The sequence below is a fragment of the Haliaeetus leucocephalus genome, unplaced genomic scaffold (genome assembly GCF_000737465.1).
Source record: "Haliaeetus leucocephalus isolate CR32 unplaced genomic scaffold, Haliaeetus_leucocephalus-4.0 Scaffold555, whole genome shotgun sequence".
Taxonomy (NCBI): Eukaryota; Metazoa; Chordata; class Aves; order Accipitriformes; family Accipitridae; genus Haliaeetus; species Haliaeetus leucocephalus.
In genome coordinates this window covers 11,878,379-11,898,554 of record NW_010972991.1, presented here as the reverse complement: position 1 = coordinate 11,898,554, position 20,176 = coordinate 11,878,379, and the positions used below count along the sequence as shown (strand labels likewise).

The following is a 20,176-nucleotide window of genomic DNA, read 5'->3' as shown; positions in this document are numbered from 1 at the left end:
CCTGTCCAGCTGAGGAGGGGAGTGGTAGAACAGCTTGGTAGGCATCTGGCATCCAGCCAAGGTCAACCCACCACACTCATGGATTGACAATAAGGTAACAGAAAGAATATGGCCATTATACTGGGTGACCTAACTAAGTGAGTTTCTTAGCTAAGCACTTTCCCTCTTCCTTTAACATAGCTAAATGCTGCAGCATAAAAGGCTAAAACAAACCTTAGACGCTTAACCAATGAAGAAGTATGTAGAAATACAGGTACAAGTTTGGTTCCAGTTATGGTAGGCATGAAGTAATTACTGGAATATTGCATCCAGCCTTCCTTTGTTGACCTTTTTTATTTACAATATAAGAAATAACTGAGAAACTAAAAGGAATGTTTTATGTCTTCAAAAAATGTCTCACTCAAAAATTGATGTACCAACTTTCCTTAATGTATCGAATTTAAAAGAAAGGAATGTAAAAACCACTGAAGATCTCCTTCTCTAATCTGGAAAAGACATGAAAAAAAGCCAGCAGCTGAAGTCAATGACAAACACATTCAAAGTGTAATTTTTTTTCCCTATTTTTGCAAACAATAGTGAGTAATTATTGGAACAAATTATAAAAGGAAAATTTAGTTGTGTTTTTTATCACTTAGCGCTTTTAAGTGAAGACTGCAGAAGACTGGTTAATTTTTTGAAATTAGCACAGAAAAACAAATGAAATACAGAAGTCTGGCATTGACAGGAGGGGACATTAGATTATCCATTAGTTCTTTCTGGCACTAAATTCTGTATCTATGAAAAGCATATTGAATCTCAAAAAATTACAGGAGTTGCTCTTCTCATCCAAAACATTGCCTTTTATTACTGACCCCAGAGACTAGTTCTTAAAAGTGTCTGAGATTATAAATTCTTTTCTCTACAGAGAACCAAGGACCTCTTCAGTTCTGTGTAGATGCTGTAGATAACTGGCATATCTAGACAACCAAGAGCAATACCTCTGAGATATTCAAGTTAGTGCCAAGCACCTCATTATATCTGAGTTCTGAACATCACACCTCTGCTTGTACACTCTGAACCACTGGAAAACACACAATCTGGATATCAGGTACTGAATGAAAGAAGCTTGCACCACAGAGTACCACAGTCTTTCCCTTTTGTGCCACATAACTGGCTGGAGCTAACACACTCCTGTGTTTCAATGTGAAACAACATACAGAGATTATTTATGCACAGAGATGCAAGAATAATTGCCCTGAGCATGGATTCCCAGTGATGCAGCTGTACTGCTTCTAGTTCTAGACCTAGGTTGATATGGCACTGAGCCGAACCTTGTAGATATACATGAAGTGATGTGTGTGTAAAGCAAGAGTCTGGGCCAAACTCTACTGACTTTCAAGATATCATTTTAGAAAGGATGCACCAAAATATACTATTGATACACTATTGATACACTACTGATTATTGAGTTTATATATGCTAATATATCCAGAATAACACAGACATATGTTTTTTCAGTGTGTTCTATATTTTTTTAGAAAAATAAATATTATAAAACCAACTTAAAAATGCAACATTTGTGGCAAATCTTATGAGAAATGTGACAAGATGGATTTTTGTTTCCTAATTTGAAGTGTAAGTATGTATACACGTAAAAATTGTTTTATTGATGTTAATTCTTCATACACAGGTGTGTGCAAAATCACAATTTATATAACTGTTTTCTTTGAAACACTTCATGGGTCTGACTGCTAGCCACCTGCTGTTTCCAGTAAATCAGACTGTGAAATAGTGATCCATGTCACAGCATTTTAAACTCTCCATGCTTTGGAACCATGCCTCTGAGTTGAACATTTGTAGTGTAATTTGTCCAACAGAAGACATAACATTCCCTGTTAACAGAGGCCATACTGAAGATTTAAAGAGCAATAAATGTCTAAAAACCCAATACAACAAGAAATTATGAACTAAGAAGAATGTATAAGATTCTCCTGAGTACTATAAAATCTCATTGTATATTTTTAATTGTGGGTAATTAATATTATTTAAAATAACAAAAGGTGACTAGTAATTGGGAATATTTCAATTTGATTTTTACTAGATCAATCTGTGTTATTTATAAAATTCCCTGGATTGAGAAGTCTTCAATTTACAGCTGTTAAAAAGATACATATGTAAAATGAATGTTTGTGTCTTAAAATGTAAATGTTAACATTTTCACTGTGATATAAGCAAATATCATTTGTTCTTAATTCTCATCTCTTTGCCTCCCCTTCTCCCCCAAAACTGTGAGCAAAGTAGGCCTGCTAAAAAATGCTGGCTTCTATATAGGACACAAAGAAAATGGAAAATGTTTATTAAAACATTTCCTCATAATAAAATTTATGTAAGTGTTTAATATATTGACTAATACATGTAAAAGCTTTGCTAGAGAGCAAAAACAAAGTTTAGAAGATTTACCGATATTCTGTGTTGTTAGAATGAGGTATCTTACACTCTGGGAAAAGCTGGTGCCTCATTTAAAAGGCCAGCTCATTGTGTTGATTTTCCAGACTAGAGCAGATTGTAAGTGAACACTCCTTAGAATAATAATTTTGATTTACTTTACCACACAAATCAGTTATTACTGTCAAAATTTCAGTTTAATTTCACCAAAAGAATTTTACATTTGTGTATGACATTTGGCTGGAAGGTGATATAATGTAAATTATACAATAAAAAGCCAAATACGTTAGCTTTAAAATATCTTGTATCAGAGTTTAGTATCTATTAACTTCTTATATGATGCCTTTTACTGATATTAGTGATAATGATAATGTTATCTGAGCACGCAGAGAGCCTTTGCTATTCTGATATAGCCGAGTTGGAAAGTTTGCAAATATTCAGATCTAATAACTGATAAAAGATATTAGATCACTAATTCACTTGTTATAAATTCAGACTGACCTTGAATGTATTGCACTCATAAGAATGTAATGACTAGGAAGATAACCAGAGCAGACTACATATAAGCATGGGCAGATGAAAGAAATCTTAGGCTCCACAGCTGTGTCAGTGTACTTTAGTCCTAACCTTTACTACCCATCCTAGCATGACACAGAGAACAAATGTTAGGTTGCTGAGCTACAACACCAGCTAACGATGTAAGATTGTTTCAAATTTTTTCCTTTTTTTTTTTTTTTTTTTTAAGCAAAATATACTGGGACATACCTGATTAAGAAATCCAAAAAGATTTGTGGAACTGCTAATGTAGTTTTAAAGGCTGTATAAATATCAAATACCATTTTCATTTGCAAATGAACTTAAATTTACATTTTTTTTCAGCTACTTATGAATTCAACACTTTTCAGCATCCTCATTAACCCTATCTGCAACTTATGAAGGTTGTGTGCTTGCTTAAATGCAGGCCAAACTCTGTAATAAGAATTTACTTTTGCACACACAAAAGCATGCACATGCACATGCACACACACAGTTATGTGAACAGTGAACACAAGGACGTACTGTTCACTAATGTTTCTTATGACTATTTAATTCTTGTGTTTTTCTGATGTACTTACTGGGTATTATTCCTCTGTCTGGGTATTTACTCCATATTTTATATTTATGCCTTTGTCTTCTTCATCTAGTCTACAGCATTTTGTACTTGCCTGAAGTAAATTTCATGTTGATGATATATGCATATTCCCTTTAATTTATCAGCATCATTTTGAAGCATACTTCTATCCTCTAAAGAGCCTGCAACCCTCCACATTTCAGTCATTAATGGTATTTATGCATAATTCTTACTCCACTATCCAAGATATAGCAAAAGTATTTAAAATCACCAGGCCTAGAACTAAGCCATCTAAGATGCAACACAAAATGACTCACGGAGACTAACCAGTAACTATTCTTTGTATGCATTTTCCCTACTAAGTACCCTACATATGTAGAAACAACACTGCCTTTTTTCTGCTAGTTTGTAATTTAAAAAATGCTTAGTAAATAGAATTAGATTTTGCATTAAGCAATTTTTGATCACTTACTCCATAATTTCTTTCCAGGTTTCAGAGCTAACTGGCTTTCTTACAACTTCCCAGGTGTCCCTGCCATTTTCGCTGTATTATTTGCTTTGCACTGTTTCCTTGTTCTCTTTTTACTTCTATGTGTTTATAAAGTCCCTCCATCATTGTCTTTTATATCCTTTGGTGGTTGTAATCCAGCAACTGTGATGGCCTCTCTTATTGTATTCTCACAGCTTCCTATTATTTTATGCTTTTATTCATTAGTCATGTGGTTCTTTTCTCACCTTTTGTAAAATTTCTTTCTGATCTGTATATCCTTATGACTGTATCAGGAGCTTTAATGGTCTCTTATTATGATTTATATTGTTATTTTGTATTAGGATAGTCTGTTATTAAATATTTAATATATTCACTTCCACTTACTGCCAGATCTCCTGCAGATTATCTTAATCCTTCTTTTTTGAAGTTTGTTTTGGTGGGTTTTTTTAATGTCTGTTGTCCTTGTACTTAGTACTGATGTCTCTTTACCCATCAATAATAATAATATTTCACTCAAATTGCCTTAATCCTTCATATTCTGAGGCAGATTCTTTCTGTTTCTCATAACTCAAGCTAAAGTAACTACTGCCCTAATAATTTTTGCAATGAAAAACTGACCTAGCTTGTTTCTAAAAGCTTAGTTGGCCCATATCCTACCATTCTGCTCTTTCAGTTGATTTCCAGATAAATTAAATCCTGCTTTTCATCAAATAAAGTCCTTTACATGTTTCTGATTATTTTTCATAATAGAAAGAATGCCTTGCTCTTCAAATTTAACATTCAATAATGGCAGCACTACCCTTTTATTTTCTTTTTTTCAAATACCAGATATCTATTAAAATCTAATACCAACGGATATATCGTAAGAAATCCATCTTTTCATTTCTTGATTGACTTAATGTAAATAAATATATATACTAGATATTTGATACAGTAACTCTACCTCCTTTTATTGTGTATTTGATGCAATACTTTAAAAAATACCAATTTTTTTGCTGGCTGCTGTATTATTCTCCCATTGGCAGATACCAATGGCATCCTACTCCTAACTCTGATTTCTTTTAGGGTTAGTCGCAGACTTCAGTTAAGAGTGTATGTTCCTAGATCTTTTTAAATGGAAAATACATACACATATTCTCTTGAATAACCCAGGTGGTTTTCATCAACTGGTTTTCAGTCTGAACACCATGCCAGATACTCCTGTCATGAATTATGAGCCACTAAAATTTAAATCTATGTATGCCCCATGTTTCAGGATGCAGCTAAAGGAAAACTAGAGATCAGAAATACAGGGTAAGTTGCAAAGTACTGTGGACCCCACTGTGTAAACTGAACTAGGCAATTGCAACCACTAGATTAATTTTTACCTTTCTCCTGCATCAGTAACAAGCTTTGCAAAAGGTAAGAGGAATAGTCATGCTAAATAGATCAGCCTTTAATTTAATTTGATTTGCACTAGTTTTTAAACAGCAACACATCATTAAAATCACAAGTTTGGGGATTTAACTTTATTTCTGTGTGTTGAATCTTTCTAGAACAGAATAATACAGTGTGCTGCTGCTCTGCTTCACAGTTTTGGGGCCTCTGTGTCCAAAGTCACCAAAAGCAAATGGAATGGCAGTATTCCAATATATGGCTATAAATGCCTAATGCACAGACTATGGTAATAAAAATAATTTCCAGAACATTTAGCAAAGCTATAATTTCATGTTTAGCAAAATTTTCAGTATAAACATAACTTTCAGCTAGCTAGTTTAAATCCATTAACAGGTTTGGGGAAGGTCTTGCTAGCAGATTCATTTGTAACTCAAAACTGAATGAAAAACTAATACTCTAAGGACTGTTAGACTTTGCTGCTGTCATAATCATCTCTCATTTCTCTCCCACAGGAGCTGAACTCTGCTTTTAATTGCACTCAAGACTGCAGCACTTCCTTAATTATACCTTTTAAGGAAATTCCCTTTTCTTATAACTAACTCTCTGGAAAAAAAAAATCAAAACACACAGCCCCCCAGAAAACAAAACACAAACAAGCAAAGATGCCTGCATTTTGGGATTGAATCTCAAGTTCTGTAAGTTACACAGAATTGGAAAGTTTTGTTAAAAAGTTGGAAGCTTCAGTTCAAGGTTGGTTGGGGTTTTTTTTGAAAGACATGTTGTCAGCTACTGAACAGAAATCAAGCCTCATTGCAACAGTCCTTCACCTTACCCTTAACTTCACTAAGGGCATGCAGGCCAGTACGTTCTTGCCCAGCAAACAGAAATGATGGTAAAAGTTTATCCTGTGACATAAAAAATAATGGGGAAAAGAAGTTGTGCAGCAGTGCAATATATCCATGTGAAAGATGTCAGAACCTGTATTATATGCTTCAAGGATGAGAGAATATGTACTATGGGGTAGGTAGTTTTTCTGCTGATTCAAATATACCAGTCCAATGCTGCAAGTTTGGGTACAGAAAAGGCTGATAGAGAGATGTGAAGGCTCCAGCAACTTACTTGATCTTAGATAGAAAGATCCAGAAAGTCTACTTAGCCAAGAAAGAAGACTAGGAGCTCGCTCAATCAAGATATATAAATATCTTCATTAATAAGCTTTTTAGTAGAGGGAAGAGAAGTCCTATAAGAATTTCTAATTGGCTGGAAAATTAAACCAGACAAAAATTACATTAAAAGTATTGCTCACATCTTAACACCGGTTATGATTAATCATTACATAATGCCAGGTGAAATATTAGATTCCATATTTGCTGAAGCCTAAAATAATAACTTGGCAGCTTTAGGCTTTTTTTCCATAAGCCTTAAATGAAGGCATAATATTTTTATAAAATAAACCAAAAAGTTATGAACTTCGGCCCCCCAAATGTTTTACAGTTGGAAAACTATTACTCCTGATACATCTCGGTTATGATTATTTCTTTGGTTTATATAAATCATGCAAAAATCTCTCACTGGCATGACTCGAATTGTAAGACCCTGTATAATACCAATCATATCCTTGATGGTATCTAAGAAAGTATGTACTGATGTGTTAGATCAGAAATACACTAAGACTAGTATTTTATTTCTGACAATGAGCAGCAACAGATAATTCACCAGGAGAGTCAGAAATTGATCATACAGAATGAGATTCATCCCTTCTTATATCTGTCATGGTTTAACCCAAGCCAGCAACTAAGCACCACACAGCCGCTTACTCACTTTCCCCCCACCCAGTGGGATGGGGGAGAGAATCAGAAGGAAAAAGTAAAACTCATGGGTTGAGATAAAGACAGTTTAACAGGACAGAAAGGAAGAAAATAATAATGATAATAATAACAATAATAAAATGACAATAAAAATAATGAAAGAATTGGAATATACAAAACAAGTGATGCACAATACAATTGCTCACCACTCCCCAACCAATGCCGAGTTAGTTCCCGAGCAGCGATCCCCACCCCTCCCCTGGCCAACTCCCCCCAGTTTATATACTGGGCATGATGTCACATGGTATGGAATATTCCTTTGGCCAGTTTGGGCCAGCTGTCCTGGCTGTGTCTTGTCCCAACTTCTTGTGCCCCTCCAGCCTTCTTGCTGGCTGGGCATGAGAAGCTGGAAAATCCTTGACTTAATCTAAATACTACTTAGCAACAACTGAAACCATCAGTGTCTTATCAACATTCTTCTCATACTGAATCCAAAACATAACACTATACCAGCTACTAGAAACAAAATTAACTCTTTCCCAACTGAAACCAGGACACATCATCACAATCCCCAGCAATTTTATGGACTGCAGGCTTCTTGAATGGAGCCCTTCATGCAGGCCTTTGTGTTTATTACCCTTTGAGAAATTTTCCTTTTATGAATTTCTGATCTGTTTTCAATCTAATTTTTCTGTCTATAACATCACATGCCAACGATTTCCACAACTTAATTATGTACACTAACAGAAAAGTTCTACCTTTTAAGTCTTCTGCCTGATAAATCATTGAGCGTCTCTATTTATTTTAGTGTGAGAAGTGAAGAATCAATATTCCTTATTTACCTGACATATAATACTCATTATTTTATGAATCCTTCATACCCTTTCTCACATTTCTTTTCAAGATTTAAAAGCTTTAGCCTATTTTATTACTCTCCCTATAGATGCTTTTCTGTATCTGTTTCCATCCTTCTTCCCTTTTCTGTACCATTTCTCATGTTATTATACCTATCTTGACATAGGGTATCAGAATATTAACGTGGTTCAGGAATTAGGTCACAGGGAAATTGTATTTAACTTTCAAATGTTTAAATTTTTAAAATTTACTTAGATGAATTTACCTTCAGGGTTTCAAAATAATGAGAATTTATTTTATTTCATTTGGAGACACCTAAAATTGTTAACCTTAAAATCAGTTTAAAAGTTTATGGGATAAAAATATTTATTGAAATTGACTCAATTATTAGAATAGGCTTTTTTCATTTCAGGGGTGTATAAGAATAAGTCATCTGCTCAAAGCTTTTTTTCAAAGCTCTAGATTGCTGCATTTTGGTGGGTTTTTTTACTTGCATGACCTAATGTATGCAGAAGAAATAAACATACAGTAAGCATACGTGAATGGCTTATTTTCTTTTTTACTGACTGTTATGTCATGACCAAGAAGCTATGGGTTGTGACCGGCCACCTGTATATTGGGTGGCATGTAATTAATAAAAATTGCTTTGACACTGGTTTGACATTGTGTCATTCCTTAATATAAAGAAATTGCTTTAGCAGGTTCATAGGATGCTTAATGGTTTGTTTTAGTTACTGGTTCATTTTTCAAGTGAATTTGCACCCTAAATCACCTCAAGTGATTTTCACAGGCAAAACAGATGGACAATGACAAAAAAAGAAGCAGCATCTGAAGTTCTGAGCAGTCTGTAGGCCCCATATAAGCAATGTTTTACCTTGTTGTCAGGATTTTTCATGAATGGAAAGGGTTTCATTGATGCATTCAAAATATTATACTTTTGGCTGTTATGGCCCTAGACATAAAAGATGGAATTATAAATGCATATAGTTTACCCAATGTATAAAACTTACTAATGATTTTAATCCAGAATGTAGAAACAAGAGTGATTTTGGATTATCTCTGCAGGAATTACTGTTCTCCCACAGCCCATCAATGACTTTGCTGAATAAAGTAAACAGAGATCATGGCAGGACAAGGAAGTGTGAAGTTTTAATTCTCTGGAATGACAAATCAAACAATTACATGTTTTGGTTTTAGGTTGTTTTTTGGTTTGTGGGTTGGTTGTGGGATTTTTTTACCTGCCTTGTCCTGAGATTTATGTTATCCTCTGCTTTACGTCTAATACCCTTTTCCCCACCATACAACTCACGCGGCACAAAATACGGCTGTTTCAGCCTTACTTGCGAGACTTGCCAGTTCAGTGACTGATGTTTCAGTCAAGACAAGAACAATCGGTCTCCCTCACTACTCCAGCAATTGCCATCCTGAGACAATAGTAAATGACCACATCAAAACAAGTGCAGTATTCTGCTGGAGTAAGCACAGTGAAAGTGTTCCCTGCTAAATTATCAAGCCCTTCCTATCTGTATTTTTTCCAGAAACTGTTGAGTCAGAGACTCCAGATTTTTTTGCATTTGTTAGCTTTTATTACTGATCATGCTTTTTAAGTATTCATTAGTAAAATGCTCTAGGTCCAGACTATTATTTGTCTGGTTTCTACAAAACAGTGTTACAAATAAGCAATACCAGAAGCACTCTGGGCTGCTCTGTCCAAAGAGGGCTAAATAGGGCCATAGAAGCACAAACACAGTAGTCAGTAAATCTTTGACCCAAGAGGAATGGTGGAAAAACCTGAGTACTCTTCTACCATATAAGGATTCATAAGAATTATTTTTCAATTTGTTTCTGAATGTTGGTAAGACTTTGGGAAATAATATAATACATTCCTATCTCTGTTGAGAAGAATGTATGTAAAAAGCCCATCCAATGTATAACTGCTCATTTGAAAACTGCTGGTGGATATCTGTTTGACTCCAGATGAGAATAACTTCATAATGTTAAAAAGTACCATCAGAATAATGAAAACATGTATCTTCAGATAAGGCTTACAAATGTTCACTTTTGCACTATTCATGAACATAGGAAAGGTAAGAAATTAGGAACAGCTTCAGAAATGTTTCTTCAAGAGAAGTGCATTTAAACACCAGGATATACTATTTTTGCGCAACAACAACAATGAAATACTACCTTCCTAACATTGTGTACCTTAATCAGAATAAAATATTTTATACCATGACAGGGATACAATAAAATAAGGATACAGTAGAAAAATATAAAGGAAATCAATGAACTCTGTGAAGTCTCTGCACTTTAAGGTAAAGTAAGGTACTTTAAGGTAAAAAAGATGTAAATCCCTGCATGGATGCTGTCATTCAATCTGTAGTACCTGAGAGGAAAACAGTTCAGACTTTATTTTGACAATAAAGTGATCCTACTCCTTCAGTAACCAGTCTTCCATTCCTTTTGTGCCTCACTGTTCTCTTCAACTCTTGTGTTACCTACTGACTAACACAGGAAGAAAATAAGTTAGTTTTTATCTGTATCACTTCCTGGTGCAGTTCCTTTGTGACTATGTAAAGGCCTGAGCCAACACAAGGTAGGGGATGAGCTGGAAATAAGAGTGGAAACATATTTTTTTCAAAAGCAGTATCACTTTGTGGCCATGCAAAGTGCTCATTTGTACCATAATGAGCTGAGGTGATTCTGTGACTATATTACTCCATGCCTGATCCAAGTACACACGATAATTTAACAAACAGTTGTCTCACCTAGCCTTGACTTTATTATATAGTAATAAATCACATGTACCAGATGAGCTTTAGCTTTTTGTAGTCTAGAGAAAGACGGAATGATTCACTACTCTGGTCATGTACATACCCCTATGAGTAGGACAACATGAACCAGGGGAAGGAAGGACTCTAACATGCCTTCAACTCATAAGCTAGGACTAGCCAGATCAGCAAACCTGCCCAGAGGAAAGGTCATATCACTGCCTATCCATGAAGAAGAAAGAGACCACAAGAGATGTTTGGACCTCAAAGAGATCTTTGGAGATAATAAATTCTTGTGTGTTGATTCTGACTGTAAACAATGATTTCCAAATAAGGAAAAAAAGGAAAAGCTTCTTCCCCCACAGGGACAGTCAAGCATTGAAGAAGGTTGCCCACACAGGTTGTGCAGTCTCCATTTTGGAGGTTTTCAAGACCAGCCCGGATAAAGCCCTGAGTGACGTTGTCTCACCTCAGAGCTGAGCCTGCTTTCAGCGGTAGGTTGGACTAGACAGCTCCTGAGTTCCCTTCCATGCTGAATTATCCTGATTATAAGATTCTACCATTCTGTCTTGTGTTCCCTTACAACCTAGTTATGTAGATGCATATATAAAATATTGAATTCCAGGACTAAACTCCTGATTTACATCTTTGGTTGATTTGTATTTCCATGGATATGACAGTTTCTTAAAGTCAGATTCTCCCTTTCCTGAGTCTATTCATTGTGAATGTCACAAAGTAACTAATTATGTCTTTTAAAAAAAAAAAAGCATAGACTTCAAGGTCTTTACTGTTAAGTGACAAAATTATTTTCATCATGTAACTCCTGGCTATATGTGTCTATTCTGCCTGAAAAGTTTGAGACATGTTTGTGCACTACACTTTGAAGTACAACCTGAGAAATGAACACAGGAAAAATCACTAGAACAGGGTACCATGGAAGGGCCTTCTATTTCTTCAGAAACACGCAAGGTCAAATAGGACAAAATAAGAGAAGCCTCCATCTCTGCTGTAAAACATGTGATTTGATACCTTTTTCCTATCTTAGATTCAAATCTTTTTCATGTTTCAGTAAGCATTTTGAGTGTACCAGGTGTAAAGTCAGTTTCAAAGTCCTTTTCAAATGATGGTTACCACATGGAATCACACAACAGAACAACGAAAAACTTGCCACTAACCTCCACAATCACTGTAACAAATTCCCCTCCTAACACTACTGTTGGGCCTGACCCTACACATTATAGAATGGACTGTGTCTCTTGGACTGCTCTGAATGACCTAATGGAAATGCCACAGGCGAAATGCTGGAACAGCCATGTACAAAATGAAAACACAGAGGCAAACACTAAAGGACAGAAATACCTGGCTTCTATGGAAAGCTTTTGTTTCCAAAAAAGCAAGCCACTTCATTTCTGTTCTCAGTCCTTCAGAAAAAGAGGATGAAAACTATAATGCACAATGCATGGATTATAAAAGATTCAAACCAGACAATATTTTTATCATTAGTATTCCTCCTATTCCTGACTTTCTGCTTACCCTGTTCTACAGTTAAGCATTATCTCTGTTACCTTCTGTTCCCTGTTTTAGAAGGAGAGAAGGACTTAGGCACTCCAAAACTTGTCTGCTTTTTGCAGTTACATTTTTTTTCTTTTTCAGTTAAATCCAATAAAAAATTAATTCTATCCACTATCAGTAAACAAATACTCTGCTAATCACTTTTCAGCATGTTTTTATGACTGCATTTTCTTTGCCATACTAATTGAATAATTTTTTCCATCTATTTGGCTACAACATTCTTCTGAAGGCATTTTTCCTGTGTTAAGCAGTATCAATTCTTTAAATTCTTCAAATTTGAACTCAGCTGTATCGGATTACAAACCATGTATCATCTTGGGCACTTAACATCCTTATTAGGATCATATTACTCATAAGCATTACTTTCATGAGTCCTTCCTCCAAGCATTAAGCACAGATTCAAAAACTTTGTATAATAACTAGTGAGAAAACAGTAATAATAATCTAAGGCAGTGTTGAAAGCCTTCATTAATAAAAAAGAAACAATTACACTTGTCGCTAATTTGAAGTGATTTTTCAAGAAAAAAATTGCCGGGCCTGAAGTGTGGTTTTTTTCCCCCACATTTTAATCTCTACTTATGAGCACCTCGGCTTCTCGTGTTGTCTGTTGGGTTTTTTTTTCTCCAACACATTATTATTTTCATTGGTACTTGTACTAATGAGGTGTGATTGTCTATACCTGTGTTGCCACATTTATGTCAGGCAGAGGTTTTCTTCTGTAGCCTTATATATAAGCATCATTAGATCAAGTACATTGACTGAAAATAAATCTAACCTATTCAGACACTGGATGGCTACATAAATCAAATAACTGCTTTGTTATAATGATATGATTGAGAACATGTTGTGTTAATGCATGCATCTGTTGTAGGTTAATTGTCAACAACAGTATACTTAATTTTTAAATGCCTCCTGAAGGCTAATTTCTATTGTAACTGAACTGGCAATTTAAAGTTATAATGTAGATTTCTAACACGAAATTAGCTGCATCTTCCTCCCCCCCCCAAAAAACAACAAAATAAACCCTTTTCCGTAATAACTATCATCTGTCTGCTTATCCTCACTTTGATTTTAATTAGCACTAGTTGATGTATTCTTCACTAATATCGCTTACAAGTTCTGCAAAGCACTGAATGTTTATCATTTGGTTCTTTCATAGCACTAGTAAAATGGGACTAAGAGTCAGGAAATACTAATTTTCACCATCATTTGCAAATGACAGCAAAGGCATGGAAAATGGCACATAAGATGCCACATATATTTTAGAAAAAGTATTGTTGAAGAATATGAGAGTGAGAGACTTTGTATTCTAGATATCATAGGAGGCCTATAGTGCTAAAACCAACTGTCCCAGGGCATGATCGCAGGGCATCAGGCCATGAATGCAGAGTGACTCTACCTAAGGCTCCTCTAGAGCGAATGGGTAATGTTCAGGTTGGGTAGCGCTTGGACAAAATTTCCTCTGGGCCCTTCTCCATTGTTCTAAGATATATTTTTTTCTGTTCTTACTGCTCAAAATGTCTGAGGTAATGTGGTGTTGTCATGTGTATTGTAAGCCTCCAGGGTGATGTTTTTACAACATGGTATAAAGGCTAAGAGCATGTGAAAATGTCTGATGCTATCAAAATGCATAATGCCATCCTGGAATATTGATCAACGACTACATTATGAATAATGAAGACAAGCCCAACATATTGTTGTTCATACTGTCAATTGTGGTGGAATCTAGGACATATTGATCCCACAACTTTATCTGATTCAGGCTCAGGGAGAGGGGAGTCTTGAGGAAAGCAGATCTTCACAGAACTTTGATGACCAGGTATCCAGGACTTGGGAGAAAAGTGAGGAGCTAAGTTATTTCAAAGTTAAGAGAAAGCCACAGGCCGATATGCTTCATTACTTTAAAGAATTGATTAAAATGGTAGAAAGGAAGGGAATTTGCATATATATGGGTGAATGCAAGGGAAGGGATGATACAGCTTCTGTAGACAAAAGTTATGACTGACACATCAATTAAGGTTATTTTAAAGAATACATGACTGTGCGCGTAACAGGGAACTCATTGATACAGCCTGCTTGGATTTTGTCCAGGTTTCAGTTGGGAAAGAGTTAATTTTGTTTCTAGTAGCTGGTATAGTGTTATGTTTTGGATTCAGTATGAGAAGAATGTTGATAAGACACTGATGTTTTCAGTTGTTGCTAAGTAGTATTTAGATTAAGTCAAGGATTTTCCAGCTTCTCATGCCTAGCCAGCAAGAAGGCTGGAGGGGCACAAGAAGTTGGGACAAGACACAGCCAGGACAGCTGGCCCAAACTGGCCAAAGGAATATTCCATACCATGTGACATCATGCCCAGTATATAAACTGGGGGGAGTTGGCCAGGGGAGGGGTGGGGATCGCTGCTCGGGAACTAACTCGGCATTGGTTGGGGAGTGGTGAGCAATTGTATTGTGCATCACTTGTTTTGTATATTCCAATTCTTTCATTATTTTTATTGTCATTTTATTATTGTTATTATTATCATTATTATTTTCTTCCTTTCTGTCCTGTTAAACTGTCTTTATCTCAACCCATGAGTTTTACTTTTTTTTCTGATTCTCTCCCTCATCCCACTGGGTGGGGGGAAAGTGAGTAAGCGGCTGTGTGGTGCTTAGTTGCTGGCTGGGGGTAAACCATGACAGATTTAAAAAAACAAAACTCATTTGATACTTTCCAAAGGATCTTGAAGAATGACCTTTGAAGAATGACTAATTAACAAAAGAAAGGTCTATTCACAGCTACGTAACATGTGATTTTAAGGCAAGTGTTGGTTCAAGAAGTTCCTAAATCACTAACTGCAGAGGCTGTGAGTCTACACAATGGTGAAGAGCACCTCCTATCGTATCATCTTGGTGTCTTCTAGTCTTTTCCTAAGCAACTGCTGTGGCCACTATCAGACACTGAACTACAAAAATAAACATTTACTGATTTAGAATGGCTATTCTTAATGATGTTCAGATGCTAATGCAATACCATGCTACATCAGCACCAAAACTTTAAAAAATTAATTTTCACTCTGTGAAATTTATTTAACTTAGAGGTAAATTACTATTAGTTTATTTAACATAAAGTTTAATCTCTATGAATATTTATTTAAGCATATTGTTCCTCTAGAAAACACTGTATATTATTTGCCTAACCACTTGTTAAAACATACTACTAATATTTTAAAACTTCAATAACAGAGTTTGTAAGCTTGGATTCAGAAAAAAGCCAGCAAGTGCAATATTACTACAACACTTGAAGGTAAAATGTAATTATCATCCTACAAGATGTAAAAGAGAATCTACTGTGAAATTCAAGAACACTGTGTTTAAAGCTACTGGCCAATCAGTACACTGATATTATTTATTTAGGACTACGTGTTTTATCATATTTTTAGTTGAGCTTCCAGCCTTCATAAATTATAAACTTTTTTTGTAAAATGAGAAATAGCTTCACAAATCTTTTACAGGGAAATTACGATTGCTGTAAATTTGTAATGAATAAATTGTAAAGCTTATTAAATTATCCTTGGCTCTGCTACACAGAAGAGTAAACAAATTAAGTTCACAATATAAAAAAATTAAATGGAAATATGTCAAATCCACTAAAAAGTTCATCATCAGGAATGTTCCCAGGTCAAGGATAGACCCAAATTGATGAGAAACAAGTAAGTAGTTACTTGGAATAAATTCTGATTTGGCAACCCAAACAAAGACCCACATTTTTGTGTTCTTATTCTTTCTTATTCATACAATCCGCAAGGGAGTCTTAAACTAAGAGGCTATCTTGAAGAAGTTTATTATAAGGATCAAAAGAGTTTTAAGTACCTCAGACAAAATCTTTTAAAACTGGATGGGGTTTTGTTGCATGTACGTTAAGGGAAAGATTTTTTCACAAAATGTAATTTCATTCTCCACAGAATACTTAAAATGAATGCAAAGGGAGTTCTTCTGTTGGGGAAAAAAATGTGCAAAATCACTGTTGCAAGGGATAAATTCATTTTGTTAGCCATTGTTCTTTAACAGCTCTATTTTAATGCAACTTATATGACACACAAAAATATGCAATATCAAACAATGAAATATTTAAATGTATTTCAGTACAGAAATAATTTGCCTATAGTTTCACCAACATAAATTTCATTCAGCATGTATCATTTTACATTGTATCTAGATTTATACAGGAAAAGACTACAAGTTGGCTAAAATCAGAAACAAAGTAATGGTCTAGACAATACAATAATACTTCCATTTACTATGGAAAATTCTAAGCCTCCTTCACATTTTAGGAAAATTATGTAGGAAAAGTTTTGAAATACCCAAGAATACACTATCGGTAAGACAGAAGTGAGGTGAGTTATTTTGTTTTAAAAAGAGTAATTACATCATATTTCAAATTTATCTTTAATAACAGAGTACTTAGGTGTCCTACTATTTTCTACGAACATGCCAGTTGTAGGTCAAATGTTAGAACACTAAAGATTTTCATAGAACTGCACTCTTAGCCAGAAAAAAGAGAGCTGAAAACTTTGGTGGGGTTTTTTTGTCATGGTAAAAATGAAGTACATTTTCCCTACAACATTTGGCTATTCCTACAACAGTGCTACACTCTCAAACACCTTCACCTTAATGGACACCTTCATGTTAACAAATAAGAAAAAAATTACATAATTATTTCTTCTCTGAAAAGAAATTGTGATCCTTATTCAGACTACAGCAGTAGTTCTCTGAATTGAGAGCTCTAAGCACATACTTTATGACAACCATTATTTTCTATCACTTCCCAGTCTATCCACCAAAAATGTATTGGTTAATTCAAAACTAATCATCATTTCATGTTCAGCTAGTCTAATAGCTTTACTGATTTATTTTTTTCTGGGTTTTGTAATAACCAAGCTCTCCAAACACGTAGGAGGAGAAATTGTCAACTTGTTTTTCAACAACAGCTAAATTAAGCTGGTAATCAGGAATAGAAGATACAGATTTAATGTCTTTGCCTAGGACAGTGTGAAATATATACTTCCCATCCTCATCTGCTCTCATCAGGAGATGGCTCTAAGCACACCTTTCATAGAATATTCTGGGAAGGAGATTCTACTACTCCGTCTATACAATTTAACTAGAGTCTTAACAATTGTCTTAACAATTCAGACTAGAGTACATGCTGGAATCCAGGACACCCATGTCAAAGCAGCCTAGAGAATCATTCCAGTTTTCTGCTCAGTGATTATTAAATATTCCATTAAAAGTGACCAACAGCAAAATAAGAGACTGAAACATTCCAACCAAAGCATCCTAGAGGCAAGCATTAGAAAACTCTTACGTGTCCAGATACTCTCAGAATATTTAACTCTGAACTTCCATGTGCTGCATAAATTATCCCATAATGACATTGCTACTTCTTTCACCAATGAATGTCTCAAAACCTAACTTGTCACTTAGGCAAAAAGGAACATTTCACTAGATCTCATTTATTTTCAGTGTTTTGTTTTGTTAAGAAAAAATGGGGAAAACTGTTTCCTCAAACTAATCATTTTCTCTCAGTTTCACATGCAAAATAAAAAAACCTTCATTCAAGTTACCAAACATCAGAATTAGCCCTTGACATCAGACAACAAAAATCCTGAATGGCATCTATGCAATTTTTTCCCACTACTTAAATGAAAATGGCCTATCAAGATTTTCTTAAAGAAAAGACTTGGCATAACTGAAATATTATAATGACTGACTGGAAGACTACAGAAAGTTAGCACTTCATGAAGAATTCCAAGTCTTGTCTTGTGGATAACTCCAGACTATCTACTTGATGTGTATTCTAGCTCATTGTTTAACTTAGAATGTTACATAGCAGATATGCAGAAGAAGAAAAGTTAGAGGTCTTTTTAAATCAATAGGTATAACAGTCACATAAAGCAACAAAATGTCTAAGAAAAGATTTTATAGTACTACTTATTATCTAGATCAACTGATATGTGTTTAGTAATTTTGCAAATTATGTACTTTTTGTTTTTGAAAATGAAAGATCAAGAGTCTGGTTTTAATTTTAGAAGTATACTTCTATGTACACTTTATAAACTAAGATATCTTGAGCTAAACCTCAAGCTATAGTCTAAGGCGATATAAAGTATTACCACTGTAAATTTAATTAACAAATTGTTGTTAATTAAGCTTTCCAAATCTATTTTTCCTAACATATGGGGGGGATACTTTTGCATAATTGAACCCATCAGTCTAATTTAGGGAATATAAATGACAAGCTAAAAAAAGAATATGCTCTCAATCTGCTTCTCTACATGAGCAATTATTAAATTAGCATTGTAATTTTTTATGTTTTGTAAACAGATAATATGACAATTTCCATATATAAAGTAATCTTATTATATCATTTAAATATAGCCAAAGCCCTCTGCAGAAAAAAAAATTAAATCATTGTTTGAAGCTCATGACTGAATACATAAAACACATTCAAGAGTAATAGAACGCACATTGAGCTATTCAAGTGATTCATATTGTCTGTATGTCATTGGTGTTACCTCACTAATAATTATTATAAATTATTGTTTAAAAATTATTTTATCTGACAGCTAGTTCAAAAGATTTCAGTTTAACAGCTTGAAAAACTCAATAGCAATTAAGTAATATTCTAATACAGGTAATTAACTACGTAGGTGGCAGTATGAATGAAATTATGAAATACTGTTTGCTAAAGCTGAGACATAGTGTATAGGCTTCTACTATACTCTGCAGCAGTAAGGAATATTACTTATAAGCATCACTTGTAGAAACTGAGACTGATGTCAAAACAATATAATTATATAATTTGGGATATTTTCTCATTATAAAATTTAAAATAATATCATTTATTTTGTCTATGCTGTGTTTGGTGGGTTTTTTGTATTGATAATATATAATTATATATCTTATTTTATATATTATATTATTTTATATATAATATATAATTTTAATATATGTCCTCTTTTTTGTGAACCAATAGTATATTTAAACCAATATAACGAATACAAGTATTTGTCATATTCAGATGTTTCTTGAGTAGTGTGATGCTATGTTACCATAAAACTACCAGGCCAGAAAAACGCAGAATGTATCATTTATTTTTTCTACTTAACTGAACCAGATCTTGAAAGAGGTTGTTTACTGTTTTATTTCTTTTACTTGTTTTATACAATGCATCTACACTGAGATCAAGAACTGCAGAAGCCAGCCTAGCAAAAATATTTTTACTGCTGTTAAGTCAACAAACAAACAAACAGAAATCCTCTCTAAAGGTAGTATATTTGGAATAAAACCCAAACTAAAAAGTGCTGTGGCTACTCAGCTCAGGGTATTTTATCTCTCGGATCACAACAGAAACTTCTATACAAGTGTAACACCAGCCATACCCCCAGCACATTATATAGTGAGACCATATATGCAGTTCTCTGTACAGAAACTCCTCCAGAGAGAATCTGTGACCAACAGGTGCAACCAATGCTACTTCCCCCAGCTCTGCGCTGAAAGGACTCCATGCCATTCACTTTCTGACATATGAAACTCCCTGAAGGCTCCACCAATCCTTGCCTGTACAACAGTCCATTCCATTCTGTTTCTAAATATATACATTTTTAATACAATAATGGTTAGAATGGTTAGACCTACAGACAATGAAGTGAATGAGCCTACAGTGTCTTTCATCGCAATGTTACATCCTTGGAATATATTTGGAAATTATTTCACAGCTGCAATTA

General features: G+C 34.6%; 1 protein-coding gene across 1 annotated transcript in view; it reads right to left on the bottom strand.

Moving 5' to 3' along the window:
• CSMD3 (CUB and Sushi multiple domains 3) overlaps positions 1–20,176 on the bottom strand; it is a 659,839-nt gene that overhangs the window by 510,749 nt on the left and 128,914 nt on the right. The window contains exon 6 of the mRNA XM_010577127.1: positions 19,588–19,654. Within this exon, the coding sequence (XP_010575429.1) occupies positions 19,588–19,654 (67 nt within the window). The remainder of the gene's footprint in view (positions 1–19,587; positions 19,655–20,176) is intronic.